General features: G+C 39.5%; 2 protein-coding genes across 6 annotated transcripts in view; both read left to right on the top strand.

The window, feature by feature from the left end:
• Positions 1-3,038, top strand: part of B3GNT2 (UDP-GlcNAc:betaGal beta-1,3-N-acetylglucosaminyltransferase 2) — a 30,582-nt gene extending 27,544 nt beyond the window's left edge. For all 3 annotated transcript variants that reach the window (XM_005287190.5, XM_005287192.5, XM_005287191.4), the window contains exon 2: positions 353-3,038. In XM_005287190.5, coding sequence (XP_005287247.1) covers positions 362-1,555 — 1,194 coding nt within the window. In that variant the 5' untranslated portion in view covers positions 353-361 and the 3' untranslated portion in view covers positions 1,556-3,038. The remainder of the gene's footprint in view (positions 1-352) is intronic.
• Positions 3,039-3,181: 143 nt separating this feature from the next.
• LOC101944256 (uncharacterized) overlaps positions 3,182-18,588 on the top strand; it is a 112,171-nt gene continuing 96,764 nt past the window's right edge. For 2 of the 3 annotated variants that reach the window (XM_008172361.4, XM_042857177.2), the window contains exon 1: positions 12,958-13,997. The gene's annotated coding sequence lies outside the window, so the exon portion shown is untranslated. Of the gene's footprint in view, positions 6,509-12,957; positions 13,998-14,553; positions 14,653-18,588 lie in introns of those variants that run through there. The other variant, XM_042857174.2, reaches the window with a different exon arrangement.

Genomic DNA, 18,588 nt, shown 5'->3' with positions numbered 1-18,588 from the left:
CATGTAAATCTTTTTGGAAAGAGATCACTTGCTAATAATTTAGATGCATGGTCAAATGCTTTATTCTGCTTTAGAAAGTCAAACAAAACTTTCCATCATTGCTTGTTCTCTTGATTGACAAACTTTCCATTTCTAATGGAACCAAAACCCCTTTAGCTGCAAGAGAAAGCTTGTATATTAGAGGGTGCCAAACTCATTTTTCATTTTCAGTGTGTAAATGTCAACTCTTGGTTTGCTGACTTTTGTACACTTGAGGTTTAGAAGTGGTAAAAAAAACCTCTTGTATTCCTATGAAATTAGAAACCTGTTTGGAAAAGATTGAATAAAATCTAACCGTCATTTTTCTTTTCAGATATGAGAAATGAGTGTTGGACGCAGAAGACTAAGGCTGCTGGGAATTCTGATGATGGTAAACTTTTTTATTTATGTGATTGTGGAAGTCTCCAAAAGTGGTGGTCAAGAGAAGAATACAAAAGGACAGGTTATAATACCCAGCAGCAAATTCTGGAGGAAATACACTCCTCACAAGGCCTATTGGAACAAACAGCAACAGAAGCTGGAACTCTTGTACAACCCCATTTTGACCTTGCTTTCCAATATGACTGTGGAAGAAACCTTAATTTCTAATACTAGTGTTCTGATTTCCTGTGACCCTGATCCATCAGTAACTTCAGAGGTTAATGACTTCGCAAAGTTGCCAGACAGATTTAAAGACTTCCTGCTTTATTTAAGATGTAGAAATTATTCATTATTAGTGGATCAACCAAACAAGTGCAAACATAAACCTTTCCTGCTGCTGGCTATCAAGTCACTTATACCACATTTTGATAGAAGGCAAGCAATTAGGGAATCTTGGGGTAAAGAAATAAAATCAGGGGATGTAACCGTTGTAAGGGTCTTTTTGTTGGGACAGACCCCTCCAGAAGATAACTTTCCTGACCTTTCAGACATGTTGAAATTTGAGAGTCAAACCCACCAAGACATTCTTCTTTGGAACTACAGAGACACTTTCTTCAATTTGACTCTGAAAGAGGTGCTGTTTCTTAAATGGGTCAGCAGCACGTGTCCAGATGCCCAGTTTATTTTTAAGGGGGATGATGATGTTTTTGTGAATACCCATCAGATCCTGGATTACTTGAAGAGTTTATCAAAGGACAAAGCCAAAGACTTATTTATAGGTGATGTGATCAAAGATGCTGGACCTCATCGAGAAAAAAAATTAAAGTACTACATTCCAGAAAGTGTTTATGAAGGTTCTTATCCTCCATATGCAGGAGGTGGTGGGTTTCTGTACTCTGGTGATCTGGCATTAAGACTGAACAATGCATCTGACCAGGTCCTCCTCTATCCTATTGATGACGTTTATACTGGAATGTGCCTTCAGAAACTTGGGCTTGCTCCGGAAAAACACAAAGGCTTCAAAACATTTGATATTGAAGAGAAACACAGGAATAACATATGTTCCTACACAAACTTAATGTTAGTACATAGCAGAAAACCTCAAGAAATGATTAAGATTTGGACACGCTTGCAGGATCCACACTTAAATTGTTAAATGTTTAAAGTAACATGCATAAGTGTCTTCAATTTATTTTCCAAGATTGGGTCTAATTTCTTCACTGAACCATTAAAACTCCTCTTTGTTTTCTCTTAATGGTTTTTAAAGTTACTTACCTTAAAAATCATTAGCTAGAAACATTTGTCCAGTACTTCTAAAAGTAAAAATAATACTAGACTAACACATTTTTGAGAGTATGGCATGAAGACTTAATCCTAATCTTTCCACTGTCCTAGCGGTTATTATGTTTTAATATTTCATCTACAAATTTTAAAATAGACTTCAGAAGTTATAACTAATAATTCTTCATTGATTCATGGTTAGCTGTCACCATAATGTTGAAAGCATGGATTGCCCACTTTTCATTGCTAGTGCATCTTATTTTAATTGTGGTGGTAGAAACTGTAAACAGTGACTTTTTTTTTTCCTGAGAAAACCTGTCTGTGTGAAATAGCATTTGTAACTTAAAAATTCAGAAATTGGGGAAGTCTAATTTTTACACAAAGTAAAAAAAACTTTAGAAATTACACTAATTATTGAAAGGTTTTTTTGATTTCGTAACTCTTCCTCTATCCTATGCTACTCCTGAACAGTATTCTCTCATTCAAATGTGATCTGCTGTGCAAAATATGTCTGTCTGTATCTGAAAGGATACTAAATCTCTACCTTTTTTTTGATACTTTATATCTTATAAAATCACAATATAATTTCAAATGGGATAACATTTAAGAGCTGGACATGTATGGGAGAGGATAGCTTTTATGTTGGACTTTGCAAATAGGCAGATTTTTGTCTTGAATTTCAGTTAAGCTTTACAAATCAAAGTTCTTCTGTCACTCATTTTATTTACATAAAAGGCTGCTCTGGCCGTTCCTTGTTTTCTGTATTGGTGTTAAAAACAATCATCAGGTAGCTTGATTTGATATGGATAACTGAAGTCTGAAATTGCACATCACTCAGGAAAGCTTGGTTTGGATCTCTTCTATAAACTGATGATAAACTTAGAACAGTGTACATCTTAAGCGTTTCAAATTTTGAAAGTGAGATTTGGAAATTGCATGAAGTGTCATACAACATGTTTCCCAAAACTCCAGAAATCTTTTCTTGCCATATTTCCACATGTTGCTTATATGAGAATTTGTTCTAAGTAGTGATCCCTTCTGTGTGTGTGTATATGGAGTGCCTGTCTATTTATTGTTCAGATTGAAGACCAAACCATTTTCTTAAATATATTTGTGTAACATTTTATTTGTATACATTGTTGTCAGTCAAATATTTAAATAGAGCATGATATTTTAAATCTGTTGATGTAACGTGTTAAATACAGTTAATTGTTTTTGAATTTGAAAAATAAAATGGTGATTTAAGTAGTTCTCATGTGCCTCTTGTATATTCCGTATTTAATACAGAGCTGTAAAACTATCAAACACTTCACTGCATATTCAGTAACAAGCTATATTAAAGAATTTTTTTAAGACTATGATCAGTTATTAGTTTATTATTCAGCATATTCCTGTTTTAATCCTAGAATGCAACAGAGACTGAAGAAAGACAGATGTTGAATGGTAATTATGTATTGTAATACAGGTAAGTTAAGATAACACTAAATAGTAAAGAGCAGGAATAATTTTTAATGACTTTTTTTAATGTCCTTTGGAAAAATATCATGGGGTTTGGAAATCAGACCCGTTCATACTAACCTCCATGCTTTTGAGCAGAATGGAAAGGGGATATTGAAAAGAAGCTTGAGATGAATTTAAAGCGTGGCAGTCAATCGGCAGAACTCTGGGGCTGGGCCAAGGGTCCTAGCATGCCTTAAAGCAGTGGTTCCCAAACGGGTTCGCAAAATGTTACAGGAGGTTCTCGGGGGGGGGGAAATTTCCTAATGGCGGACAGAGTTGTCCCCAGGGACTCCAGGCAGCATGGGGCCAGCAGCCCGGAGCCCCTGGACTTCCAAGAGCTCAGCAGATCAAAGCAAGCATATCTATCACACTGAGGAGATTTAAACTTCAAGACTCCTTATAAGAAATGGAAAGGGAGGCGGATATTTTTTGCTGTTCTTAAAATTAAATAGGCAGCTAGTATTTTTAAAATCATTATGAAGAACAAGTTTAAGCTTTGTTGCAACATGCGTTGTTTTTCTGGACTGCTCAAGACCTGAATGCTTGTTTAGGAGGAACTCTTTGAGTTGGCTTCTTAGATACCTTCATGCTGTTTCACATCTGATACTCCTTGATGAAACATAAGAGCCTTGTCTTATAACAAGCTTATTCAAAGTGATCCAAGATCTCACTTTTGTAGCTTGTAAGAGTGTTGCCGTTTTCATAATGTAATAAAAATACTGTAATTATAAATAATAAATAGTGTGTAATAAGCATGTCATAAAAACAAAATTTATATTTCCAAGATCACTGCTTTTATAACTTATGTGCAGGTAGAGGAGAAAATCCCTGGAAATATTCATTTTTAGGGGGTTCGTGAGACTTGACATTTTAGTGAAAGGGGTTCCCAGGTTGTTAAAGTTTGAGAACCACTGCCTTAAAGTATGGCTAGAGCTGCGTTGCCTCTGCCTGTTGCAAATCCTGCCTCCCTTCCAAAAGAGTTCCCAGGGATCCCCATTTCTTCTTCCTGCTCTGGACAAGCTAGTAGCACACATGTGCCCTACTAGCCCTCGGGGATTTTGTGGCATTCCCATAAGGAACTGAAAGAAAACTGAGGTTGGACAGAGGCCTGGGGGAGGTTAATATCAAATTGGACAGGGCAGGGGTTGACAAAACTGGTGGCTACAAAATGGGAGGAGAGCAGAGAACTAGTGTAGGACGGGAGGAGAGAACTGGAGAGACTGGCAGAGATCTGGGGAAATATAGATGAGGGGGAGAACTGAGCAGAAGGAGGGCAGACAGTTAAGGAAACCTTGAGTACTGGGGGCAGAAATTGAAGAATGGGAGTCTTGGGGAGGGACAGAAATGCAGATGAGTCATAGGGTACATTTGCCCTGCGATAAAAGAACCTTGGCTGGCCTGGGTCAGCTAACTCCGGCTCAGGCTACGGGGTTATAAAATTGAAGTGTAGACATTTGGAGCCTGGGCTCTGCGACTCACCGCCTCGCATGGTCTCAGTGCCTGGGCTCCAGCCTGCGCCCGATTGTCTACACAGCAGTTTTATACCCCTGCAGCCTAAGGCACATGAGCTTTAGTCAGCTGAAGAGGGCCAGCTGCACAGGTCTTTCGTTGCAGTGTAAATGTACCCAGAAGGTGGTGTGTGTGTAGAGAATGGAGCATGTTTGTAGGTGAGGATGGGGGTGTGCCTATGTATATGGTGGTAGCTAGTTTGTTTTCTAGATGTGGAAGGGCCAGCACCTAGAGAGAAAATGGGGAAGGTTGCCTATCCCCATTAAGGAGATTGCATGCTTCCTCTTCTGTTCTGAGAGAATGTCCCATACTAGGGTTTTTTCCCCCCTGTGAAAAGTTTCCCTTCATATTTCTAGGAATTTTGCTTTCTGGAATGGAGTACAGCACTTAATGGATTTAAGTTATCACCCAATTTCAGCCTCAGGGTGGTGGGAAGGGAAGAATTATAGGAACTTACAGAGAGAACAGCTTGGGACCTCAGGAATAGCGGTGAAAAGATTGGGGACCTTGTGGAAAGAGGGAGGTATGGAAGGAATTTGGAAGACCCAGAGTGATTAGGGAGGGAGGGAGAAAGGAAGAGACTGGGCACTTGGTGGTAGGGAAGAATAGGAAAAAGATGTATTAGAAGCCAGAATAGAACAGGGATCGGGGGGGAAACAATGCAAATTAAGTGGAACAGAAGAATGGTATATTGGGGGAGAGGGGTGTACCTTGGACATGGGGCCAGAGGCAACATGGAACTGACAACAAAAGATCAGAGACAGAGGAGATGATAAAACAAAAGAACTTTTAAGGTTAGCGAATTTAAATTGTTCAGGCTCCTTATTTTGTTTAATCATAACAGCAGCACTGGTGTGCTGGGTACTTCAAAAACGTAAGAAAGCATGCAGTCTAGTATCAAAGTGAAGGGTGATGCAGTTGAGTTGGCATGCAGTGTGTTGGAAGGCTAAATTAAAGGGACATGAGCTGAAGCAAGAACAAGGGTGAGTTGTTACTGGTGGAATGATATAACAAAAACTCCATAGTGGGAATTTGAAGGAGAGGAGTGAGATTATTTGGTGTAATAGAGGAGGGAGGCTATTGCAGCTATAGAGACCTGCATGAGAAATGCAAACATTAAAGGTGCATTTTCATTAAAATAAGTAAACTAACTAGAGTGTGTGTGGAGCGAGCCAAGATGAAAGCACAGATGGCACCATGTAGAGTGTGAGGAAGTTTAACCTTGTTGAGGATTCAGAAGGAAATAAATTATGGGAGTTGGGAGCTCAGATCCGGAACAAGTGTGTTACATTCAGCATGACAGGCAAGGAAGGTAGCATTGGCTGCAGCTTAGTGAATAGAACAGAGAAGGGAGAGAGGTGGAGGAGGCATTAGTATTATTCCCCTGGTAGATGTATCAGTCTATGCCAGACTTAGCTTTTAGGGGCTACTTATTTACTTGGTTTTTTTCCCCCGGTGAAAAGTTTCCCTTCACGCTTAATGGATTGGTGGGATGGGAATTTCCATAACACCAAAGGTTCCCCGTAGTCGTCAGTTTCTTGTTGGATACATGGAGGGCCATATTGCAAAGTTATTTAGGCACCAAAAGATGTAGATAAATATGTAGTCAGATGCTGCTTTCTGTTTTGCTGCACAGCATATTGGATTTTCAGAAAGGATCTGAACTCTAGCCGCCCTCACCTTCAGGATGATCATGCCTCCAATACGAGCAAGATCTCAATTTTTCCGGCAGCCATCTCGGGGACCCACATCAGCAATTGTAGAATTTGCAAGTCAGCTCCATCATCAGGAGATGCATCATGCCCCCAAGCAAGGTCAGGTAAGGGCAGGGAAAACAACTTGTTTATACAGACGTTGACTGATGGGCAGGGGTTCCTTTTATCATGAGGACTTTAACATGAGCACTTGTGTTCTCTGCATCTGCACAGTCCCCCTTTTCCTCCTCTGGGTGATGTAAGTTTCCTTCTGCTGTGTCTGTAGCATCCTGAGGGTTGGAGCCATGAGAGGCAGACCCCCAGGTAGCAGCTGGCACAGGATGAGGTTTAGGGAACAGGCAGCATAGTGGTGGAGCTTCTGACAGAAGTTGACTTGTGGTTGGAGATTCTGGAGGCTCAGTCATGGTTAGCAAGGCCTAGGCTGTGAGAAGAAGACTCTCAAACTACTGCTCCCTTTTAGGAGGGAAGGAAGTAGGGACACAGTGTATGAGCAGCATGGGGGGAGAAGCTGCTACTCTTACTCCTAACAACCCAAAGGGGCTAGCAGCATTTCCTTTGTTGTCTTGCTCTCCTGCAGCTGTGCATGATATTACAGCTGCTACGCAGCTTGACATCAAAGGGAGATTTGTAAGTGTCACGTGAGATATGTGACATTTGGCAAGTCTGTCTAAATCCTTTTGGTTAATCTCTGTGTGATTTCATTGCTGAAATCTAATTACACTGTTATAGTATATTTGCCTTGGCTAAGACATGTCTAAACAAGTGTTGAACCCTATTTCTAATGAATTCAAGCTAAAGTCGAGCAGGATGACAGTGCACTTCCTATGCCAAACTTCTCATCCATTCTGATTTGGCAGAGTTTTTCCTCTCTTTGCACTCTTTGCACCTTGTATAATCATTTATACTGGCGCAAGACAAGAATCCGGCCATAAACTTATTTCTCAAAGATACCTATTTCAGCAATTCCCATTTTGGAGTCTATGAACTAGGGCTGTCGATTAATCGCTGTTAACTCACGCGATTAACTCAAAAAAGTTAATCATGATTACAAAAATTAGTTGCAATTAATCGCAGTTTTAATTGCACTGTAAAACAGTGGAATACCAATTGAGATGTATTAAATATGTTTGGATATTTTTCTACATTTTCAAATATATTTAATTCAATTATAACACAATATAAAATGTAGTGCTCACTTTATATTATTTTTTATTACAAATATTTGCACTGTAAAAATGATAAAAGAAATAGTATTTTTCAATTCACCTCATATAAATACTGTAGTATAAACCCTTTATCGTGAAAGTGCAACATATAAACGTAGATTTTTTTTTGTTACATAACTGCATTAAAAAACAAAACACTGTTAAACTTTAGAGCCTACATGTCCACTCAGTCCTAATCCTTGTTCAGCCAATCACTAAGAGAAACAAATTTGTTTGCATTTATAGGAGATAATGCTGTCAGCTTCTTATTTACAATGTCACCTGAAAGTGACAACAGGTATTCACATGCCACTTTTGTAGCTGGCATTGCAAGGTATTTACATGACAGATATGCTAAACACTTATATGCCTCTTCGTGCTTTGGCCACCATTCCAGAGGACATGCTTCCATGTTGACTTCGCTCGTTCAAAAACTAATGCATTTATTAAATTTATGACAGAACTCTTTGGGGGAGAACTGCATGTTTCCTGTTGTTTTATCCGCATTCTGCCATATATTTCATGTTATAGCAGTCTCAGATGATGACTCAGCACATGTTGTTCATTTTAAGAACAAGTATCAGAGGGGTAGCCGTGTTAGTCTGGATCTGTATAAATCAACAGAGGGTCCTGTGGCACCTTAGAGACTAACAGAAGTATTGGGAGCATAAGCTTTCGTGGGTAAGAACCTCACTTCTTCAGATGCAAGACTCACTTCTTGCATCTGAAGAAGTGAGGTTCTTACCCACGAAAGCTTATGCTCCCAATACTTCTGTTAGTCTCTAAGGTGCCACAGGACCCTCTGTTGCATTTTAAGAACACTTTCACTGCAGATTTGACAAAATGCAAAGAAGGTACCAACGTGAAATTTCTAAAAATAGCTACAGCACTCGACCCAAAGTTTAAGAATCTGAAATGCCTTCCAAAATACGAGGGACAAAGTATGGAGCATTCTTTTAGAAGTCTTAAAAGTACAACACTGTGATGCGGAAACTACAAAATCTGAACTACCAAAAAGGAAAATCAACCCTCTGCTGGTGGCATCTGACTCAGATGATGAAAACGAACATGCGTCTGTCTGCACTGTTTTGGATCATTATCTAGCAGAACCCGTCATCAGCATGGAAGCATGTCCTCTGGAATGATGGTTGAAGCATGAAGGGACAGATGAATCTTTATCTGGCACGTAAATATCTTGTGATGCCCTCGTTCTCACTTTCAGATGACATTGTAAACAAGAAGTGGGCAGCGTTATCTCCTGCAAATGTAAACAAACTTGTTTGTCTGAGCAATTGGCTGTACAAGAAGTAGGACTGAGGGGACTTTCTAAGCTCTAAAGTTTTACATTGTTTTATTTCTGAATGCAGTTATTTTTTGTACATAATTCTACATTGGTAAATTCAACTTTCATGATAGAGATTGCACTGGTATTAGGTGAATTGAAAAATATTACTTATTTTGTTTTTACAATGCAAATATTTGTAATAAAAATAAATATAAAGTGAGCACTGTACACTTTGTATTCTGTGTTGTAATTGAAATCAAAATATTTGAAAATGTAGAAAACATCCAAAATATTTAAATAAATGGTTTTCTATTATTAACAGTGTGATTAATCGTGATTAATTTTTTTAAATTGCACGATTAATCACTATTAATTGTTTTAATGCTTGACAGGCCTACTGTGAACCTTTATGTGGGTCTGGAAGAAACGCACAATTCTACTGTTCTATACCTTTTAGACCACTGAGGAAGCATTTTGTGTGACCAACATATCCCCAGTGATCAATTCCTGTGACTAAGCTACAAAGGAACTCCCCACATATTGTAGTCTCCTGATCATCTCAGCAACATCTTTGGTTCTCCCAAAATTTCCTTTACTAGAAGTCTCCACTGTGGCTCTGAATAAAAAAAATAAGTGATTTTTCACCAAGAAATCACCTCCTAACAAAATTTGAAGCCCTTGGTCTTCTCCACATGAATAGGGCTTCATTTCCCTTGTTCCCACGCTCATTAGGGTAGCTATAGGTAGCGTGCTTGAGCTGTAGTCATACTCGGGGACTTTAGACTCCAAACCATTATATATAATTCTGGTTACCCTGTGGTACTGAGGCATTTGGCAGCTTTGGACACACTGTTGCCTCTTTTTTCAGAGAATCATGGAGTCCCAAAGTTCTCTGAGGCAAATAGGTTTCCAAAATGCAGAGGTTTCATGCCTAAAATTCTCTATTCAAGTTGAGAGCAATCTTAGTGCCAAACTTCGGTTTCAGAGCCAGAGGCGTTGCTATAGTGGGGCCTTGGGAGGTGTTGCACACCTCCAGTCTTAAGTTTGTTGACATATCACTGACCATGTTGAAAAACACACAAATCATCCAATCACAGAGGAAAACAAAAAAACTTAAATGTTGTATGCTTCAGTGTCTTTTATAGACCTGTATATGCAATAGGCTTCAGAATCACTGTCCTACAAATAAGAATGAGGACATTTTTTGTTTGTGCCCTGATCCTTTCACATAATAGATTCCTGCTGATATACACAGACTGTCCAAGGGAGCAAAAATGAAGATTTTCTGTGATATTAGGGCCTTATAAAAAATGAAACTGTATAATTTAGAACTTTGTACAGATAAAAGTTCCTACCTGACTCACTAGCCTCCTTTCTCCTTCACTTCCTCTCTTAGCTTACCTTGCGACCCTGGATCAGCTCTCCCGCTCACTTTCCATTGCTGAATTCCTTATCTGACTACCACTGTGTCTCTTTTAGCATTGTTCACCCGCCCTCTCTTCCTTGGCCCGTTATCCAGCGCTTCATAAATTCTAATCTGTCAACATCTATACTACTCAGCCGTAGTATAGATTTGCTCTAAGTCCCCTACTCCTGCCCTCTCTTCCCTCTTCTCTATTGTAACAGTTATTGACCTTCTCTACCTTCCTTGACTACTGTGACCCACTCACCTATTGCAAGGAAAACTTCCAGACTAAGGGGCTGAGTCAGAATCAGACTCCAGTTTGCCAAACTGTCTTCTTCTCTACCACCTTTTTATAGACACCTGTACAAGCATTCAAGTGAATGGGATTTTATAGGTAGAACAGATCCTAATCAAGTTTAGGCAGAATGAGGACCGTTTTAAGCAACCTAGAGTCATGAAACCTTCCATGTTTTCAGTAACATGCCCCAGGTTATGAGTAAGGTAATGATTTTAGACAAACGTTATATTTCTGATACTAGAAGTTTAGCTTGAAAAAAATCAACACATTGTATAACAAAAAACAGTTCCCAATTCTCATCTTACATTGGTCTAAATCAAAGGTAACTCCATTTAAGTCAGTGAAGTTACACTGGTGCAAAACTGGTGAGAGACAAATGAGGTCTTGAGCCTTATTCTGAATTTACTGTCATTAGCTAAAGCTATTATTGTCATGTGTTTCCTACAAACAATACTTCTGTTGGGAAATTTGGAGGCAGGAGTTATTTAAAGCTGTGGTCTGTCAGGATTGTAACACCTATAGAAACTGCCGGGCTTCTGTAGCTGAGAGCTACATGTTGCATAGGTAAGTTTCTTTAACATTTGTTGGAATTAGATTATTTATTTATCATATGCATGTCTCTGCCAAGTTTTGTCTACTTTCCTATTTTGGAATGTTAATGCTGTGCAGGGGATTGTGCATGTTGAATTCATTTAAATGTTTCCCCTTGGGTTGAAGAAATGCTGCATTTCCCTTTTCTGCCACCACCACCACCACTCCTCCTCCTGTTCTAAAGGAGCCAATCATTCAGATCAGAACATTCTGTCTCTTGTGGGAAAAGCACATATGATCCGTTATGCTGTGAGGCCAGCCAGAGTGCATGGAAGTTTAGTAGCTGTAAAACCTGTGACTTCATTTTAAGAGAACAAGATTTTAACTTGAACAGTTAGTTTGAGTTAGTTTTATTAGCTTTGCACACAATTTAATTCTTCAGCAAACACACTTGACTTCGCTTCTTTCCTGTATTTCTATTAGATTGTTCCTTTTCTTAACAGTTTTTAGTTAGTCTTTTTCCAGTACACATTAACGTTCTGTTATCCATTGTTGTGATAATGTTTGAGAGGACATGTGATTCATAATTCCATTAAAGTAGGCATGGAGGTGAAGACCAGCTTGCAGCAATGTTTACTAAAAGTTCACCTTGCAAGCAGAGACAAGAATGAGGAAACTGTCCAGCATTTTAAACTAACATTTTATTGATATTTAAACTATTGTACATATAAAATTACATAGTTCAGAAGTGAAGAGTAAACAAATTTCTTGAGCTCAGAGACTCCTTATCTTTTTTTTTTCTTTCTTTTACAAAATTCATGGCTCCTTGCAAACACTGGGTAATTATTAGTATTTATTATTTTACAACACTCAAGTGTGCTAGGTGCCTCACAGTACGGATGAGAAGACCTGTTCCTTACCTGAAGGAGCTTACAAGGCAATTTCATGCATGAGGCAACAGGACGGGGAGGTAACAAGACAGGCGGAAGAAATGACATAGTCAACATCAATAAGATTGTGGCTCTTCATTAAAGACTAGTGCACAATATGATGGAATAAAGATGATTCATTTAAAAAAAAAAAAAATATGGACGTAGATGACTTTGCCAAAATGTTACACTTTCCCTTCAGCCTTCCTGGTGCTGATGTGAAGGAGCAGCCTTGGGATTTACACAAGGCTTCTTCTGATAGTTGCCAGGTGGCCTGGGTGATAACTTATTGGACGATCAGAAGTTATTGACCGAATTGCTTAGAAGAGAATAAATCTCTTTGTAAGAGGGCATCCTCCCCATAGAATTTTTAATAAATCTACCTAGTTTTGGCACAATCTAATGTGCTCTCAAGGAAAATCAATTACATTGAAATTAACATAAAATATCACTTTTCACGAATAACTTAAGGTGTAAGGAATGGTTTAGCAATTTCTGGAAATCAGGATGAATTTCATAAGAAGTAAGCAAAACACAAATTTGAAGTTTTGGTGCACAGAGAGGGCAGTATGAAATCGTGAAAGTTCTCATAGGCATTATTTAGGACCAAGACACGAGACTGAAAACCCCTGTTTTATGAAAAGAAATATGAAACCAATGGCAGCTCTAGGTTAACACTGTAGGTGGAGAATTCTAATTTGTCTTTATTCAGCACTGCCAGCCCCAAACATTCAAAAATCATGATTGGCATAAAAATCATGACTTACAAAAAATTAAAAATGGAGTGCTTTTTATTTGCCTTCCAGTTTTTGAGACTTCAGGGCACGTGGGTTTGATTTTCAAGCTTTTGTCCTCAACCATGAGGGCTAGAAACTTTTTTTTTTTTTTTTAATGAAAAATGAGATTCTCAGAATGACATGAATCCAGAAGCTTGGGCTTTAAGAAAAGCACCAAATATCACAATATTTGCACTAAAATTGGAGAGTTGACAACATTCCATATTACTGAAGAGTTTGTATTATTCAGTGTTCTTCCCTGGCTTTTCAAAAAAAGGCCTGCTGCTATGCATAATTGCCCCATGGGGATCTTTCATCTGAAAGAGCTATTCTGTTTAATTCAGAGCTGCCGCTGGCATGCAGAATGGGCATGAAGGTACATGTATTTTACTATGACTTTATTCTATTTTTTTGGCGCATTGCCCCAGGTGCCGCAGTAGATCAGCCCCCAAAGATTCTTAAGAGTACAACTTAAGACTGACAGGAATGTGGTCTTTCATTAGACAAGCATTAAGTAGAAAAAGTGAATGCTTAACTTTTATTAGTAACCTCATAAAAGGCCACTTTACAGGATTTAGTGAATGAGGCTGTTTTTCCTATGCAGGTACTCCCATTTTAGTTATACTTTCCAGTAGAGCCCTGGTTAGATGTTGATATAGTAAGTGTGAAAGAAAATGCCTCGCCATTAGAAGAATGGAAAAATCAGTTACGTAGCTGTGCAAGGAAAGTTCTGCAATGCAGCCTTTTGGGGAGGAAGAGTTTTGGGGAAATTTGAATTGGTTTGGAACTTTACATTAATCTAAAAATGTTCTTAAACATTTTTCCAAGCTTCCCTTACACTAACTTTGAAACTGATTCTTCATTACTATTTTATGGGAAAATAGGTTCTTTGGGCCAAATTTTCAACCCCAGTTCAGTCCCCTTTGCATTGCCTGAGTGGTATGAATGTGCACAGCTGGCTAGTTGAGAATTCTCCTAGCAGAAGGAAGCATAGCAGGAGTAGGGAAGGGGCCACTGTAGTGTATTGAAAACTGTTACAATTACAAGCTATCACTTTAAATTCTCAGGGGTTTCCTGGTCCTGCTTGCAGGCTAAGGGACACTGAAGGAAGCCTGTGATCTGGGTGCTCATATTTCAGTCAGCAAAAGAGTTGTCTGGAACAAGGTAAGTTGAGTTGGACCTCTTTGCCTTCGGTAGCAGATCTCCCTCTCTCTATTTGGATGTTGTGTGTTAGATTTCTGGATTCTGTGAAATAAAATAATGTTATACTGCAGCCTTTCAGGAAGAGTATTTGTTCTGACTCTCTGTGTGTACGCCATGAACAGAACACAGCCCAGTGCTCCCTTAAACAATTCTCAACTGGGGTAAGGTCCCTTAAGGGTTTTCCGGATCATGTCCTAAAGTACTGTAGTAAATAGTTGGTCTTTCATTGAACATGACACCTCAAATTACTAATATGTTGATATCGTCTCAATTTACTCACTTTAACATGGTAACTATGGAAATCAATAGAGTGGTAACAGTGTTGTAGACCCCACACAAAATGTATACACTGGAGAGATCTAGTTGGTAGACCCCCCACAAAATGTATACACTGGCCCAAGAGTCAGAAGACCTGTATTCTATTGCTGGTTCTGCCACTGATGTGCTGTGTGACTGTGCGCAAGTCACGTCACCCCTCCATACTTCTGTTTAACACACACTGTCTCGTCTATTTTAGATTGTAAATTCTTAAGGGCTGTCTCCCACTGCATGTACATACAGCAACTATCGTAATAGAACCTTGCTGTCAGTTGTAGACTTTAGGTGCTACCTTAAGGTAAGTGACCGTTTGAATTTGCTGAAGATGCTGTTGCATAAATTGGTGCCCGCATATTGTAGATTTATAGATACTGAACAATTTTGGACAATATTTTCTAGGCAACATCCTCTTTGGTTTAAATGATCTAATACAAAGTGTGAGCACCTAAGAGTTTTGGAAATAGTAAAAATGTAGTTATCTGGCCACAGACTGATATTTTAAGACACTGAAATGTGGGTAGCTAGCCAAAGAGATGATTTTAAGGTACTGAAAGTGGGAAGTTTTGGTTGTTTTCCAACAGTTACTGAGGGGAGGGGGGGATATCCTAGGGTGCCCATGGAGGCACTGGAGCATTGCAGTCTCTTGCTCGCATGCAACATGCACAGCCGCTACCTGTCAACTACTGCTGAAAAAGTCTGAGAGTCTGTGTGGCGAGGCACATGACTATTAGAGCATGGTTCGGTTGATACATGTTATGAAGAACAAAATAAAGACTGTATTATATGACCAAAGGAGCTGCTCCACCTAGCACTAAAACTCTCAGGAAAATTATCTCCTTTAAAAATGATGCCTTTACTGCCCTTTAAAAATCGTGGCTTTCCTTTCTTGTACGGAATGGTCAGATGATCCTGGAAGCAGGCCCAAACCAGATGACTCTCACTCATAAGATATAGGCTATGTCTACAGTATGGACCTTGCAACGGCAGCTGTGCTGCTGTAAGGTCTCCTGTGTAGCTGCTCTTTGCCGGCAGGAGAGGGTTCTCCTGCCTGCATAATTATACAACCCCCAACGGGCGAGGTTAGCTATGTCTCCTACTGACATAGCGCTGTCCACACGACCACTTTTGCTGGTGAAAATTCCGTCCAGCGGGGGGGGTGTTTTTTCCACACCCCTGACTGACAAAAGTTTTACCGACAAAAGTGGTAGTGTAGACAAAGCCATAGTAAATAAATGGTGACTACTTTCTTTCCCGGGCTGGTTCTCGTGCATTGTGAAACTGACAGAGGCAGCAGTGCTCTGGGCTGGGAGTAGCCCCAACAGGAAGACAATGTTATCTGCATGTTCCTCACTTAACCAGACCACATAGAGAGCAAAGGCCTAATCATGCTCCCACTAAAGGCCCATCTGCGACTGCTGTTAGCAAATACCTCCAATGGCTGGAGATGGGGACACTAGATGGGGAGGGCTCTGAGTTACTACATAGAGTTCTTTCCCAGGTGTCTGACTGGTGAGTATTGCCCATACGCTCAGGGTCTAACTGATCCCCATATTTGGGGTCAGAAGGAATTTTCTCTCAGGTCAAACTGGTGGAGACTCTAGGGGTTTTTTGCCTTGTGCAGTGTGGGGCACGCATCACTTGCTGGTTTGAACTACAGTAGAATGGGAGGTGGATTCTCTGTAACTTCAAGTCTTTCAATCAAGATTTGGGGATGTTAGTAACACAGCCAGAGGTTATGGGCTATATAGTAATGGGTGGGCGAGGTTCTCTGACCTGCAATATGCAGGAGGTGAGACTAGATAATCATGATGGGCTCTTCTGTCCTTAAAGCCTATGAGTACAGTCAATAGGTCTTCAATAATAATAGGGTGGAGTGAGTTAGCTGCACTGCACTTTATCTTCTGGCAGTGCTCCTGATGCTTGAATTGCCAGCAAGGACTTTCTGGAGCTGTCTGCTGGCCTGCATTTAAATTTGCCATCTAAGCCCTCCACTCTTTCCCTTACTCCTTTGTCTGCTTCTTTTGCACCTTGCCGCCTCTAGTGGGGTGCAAGAAACTGAATGAATGATTATAAGAGAAGTGGTAGGCAACCAAATAGCCTAAATCGCAGTAGGACTGCAATGTGCTAGAATTGGTCCCATTTACTTCTCACATAAATTGCATATTCATTGATGGGAAAAGTATCACTGATCAGGGCTGCTGAAGTCTCCATCTCTCAAATGCTATGGAGGCGAGATAAACTGGACAAGTGAGGTTTCAGGTAATCAAGAACATGTAACAAAATAAAAGATGGGGAAGAGAAATATGACCTTTTAGGAAAAATGGGGAGTATGACCGATTTGGATGATTCAGGCTGTACTTTCCATCTTAACGATTAAGACGATAGGTCAGAGGTGTCATACTGTAATGATACAGAAGGCATAGATACACTCATTTTGTCTTCCTCCATTCTCTTACTATTAATTATAACCCACTTGGAAGATTCAAGGGTGGAATGGAAGTACAGGATGTAAGAATTCCCAACAGTTTATCAACGGAGTCCACAAAATTAAATGTTATGCAGGTGCCCCTGGTCTAAAAACATTGGAAATTTTCCACTAAAATAGAGGTGAGAGCCTGCTTTTTATTTGTTTGTTTTACTCACGACATCAAAAAATGACCTGACCCAACCAAACCAACCATCTCATTATAATCCGAGTCAGACTGACTTTATCAAAGAATATTGGTGTGCTTGGCAGAATTCATTTTTATTTTTTAGAATTTAGATGGATAATATTGATGCTTATTTTTAAGCATTTTTAAAATTTGTATTGATTTAACTTTTCACAGTTGAGCAAAATTCTGTGGTTTCATCTGTTTTTTATTTTTATCAATTCAAATGTTAAAAGAGTTATGGGAAATTATGGGGAGGCTCAGACTATAATTATGAAATGACAGTAGACGTTAAGATTCAAAAAGTTAAAGCTTTCTAACCATTAAAACACAAATGGTCAACGTCACATGTAAAAATATGCAAAGTAAAGATCCTTAAATCAAACTCTAATAAGTTCTCAAGCAACATTTTGCTTACATTGCCTATCTGTAAATTTCAATTATCATAGATAGAAATATTTTTGGTTGGTTTGTGTGCATACTGCAAGATGGACATTTACCAACATTTACCAAATATGTAAGACCACTGCTTACCACAACTAAGAAGTTCCTTTACTTGTACATACATGTTTTCCCTTTTGGATAAAGAAACGACGTCAACCATCGTCAATTGTATGGTTTTACTGCCTTCTTCATTTTGAATTTTAAAGTGACATTCAACACATTGTCACAAGAGGAGGAAAAATCAGATACAGACTAAATATTGACACATTGAAAAACACTGAGTTCTGCCATTGCTCCTGGGCAGTAGAAGGCTGGCATAAAAAGTCAATATGAGATTTAGTAAAGAAAACAAGAGTTAAAAAGACATATACCCATTGCCTGTCTTCATCTTGGATTTTCCATGTACCCCCTTGCTGTAATTTTGTACATGTAAATAAAACAAGAAAGAAACAAATGTTTTCCATCCCTCTTCCTCAGTGGGAATTTTCCCATCCCTTGACACACACTCCTTTTGATTGAGAGCATCCTGGGAAGTTATTTAATGTAATAAAATAAATAAAGGAATCAAGGTATGGTGAATAAACATATTGAAGAGACTATTGATATGAAATGTCAGCGTTGGGCCATTCATTGCATCCGAAGAAGTGGGCTGTAGCCCACGAAAGCTTATGCTCAAATAAATTTGTTAACCTCTAAGGTGCCACAAGCATTCCTGTTCTTTTTGCCTCCACACAAACACCCAACTCACCAGCCAGAGTGCCATCCTTGATTCCTCATCCAGAGTCCTGTCTAATTCCAGGGCCAGTGATTTCATCCCCATCCCCAAACTGCCTTCTGCTCCCCTTTAGCTCAGCCCTCTGGCTTAGGGTAGGTCTACACTACCTGGTAGTTCGGCGGCAAGCAAATCCAACTTCTGGGTTCGACTTATCGCGTCTTGTCTGGATGAGATAAGTTGAACCCGGAAGTGCTCGCCGTCGACTGCGGTACTCCAGCTCGGCGAGAGGAGTACCGCGAAGTCAACTGGGGAGCCTGCCTGCCGCGTCTGGACCGAGGTAAATTCGAACTAAGGTACTTCGAATTTCAGCTACGTTTTCATGTAGCTGAAGTTGCGTACCTTAGTTCGAATTGGGGGGTTAGTG

The sequence above is a fragment of the Chrysemys picta genome, chromosome 3 (genome assembly GCF_011386835.1).
Source record: "Chrysemys picta bellii isolate R12L10 chromosome 3, ASM1138683v2, whole genome shotgun sequence".
Classification (NCBI taxonomy): Eukaryota; Metazoa; Chordata; order Testudines; family Emydidae; genus Chrysemys; species Chrysemys picta.
Note: the sequence above shows the minus strand (reverse complement) of the source record. Positions and strands in the feature narration are given on the sequence as shown.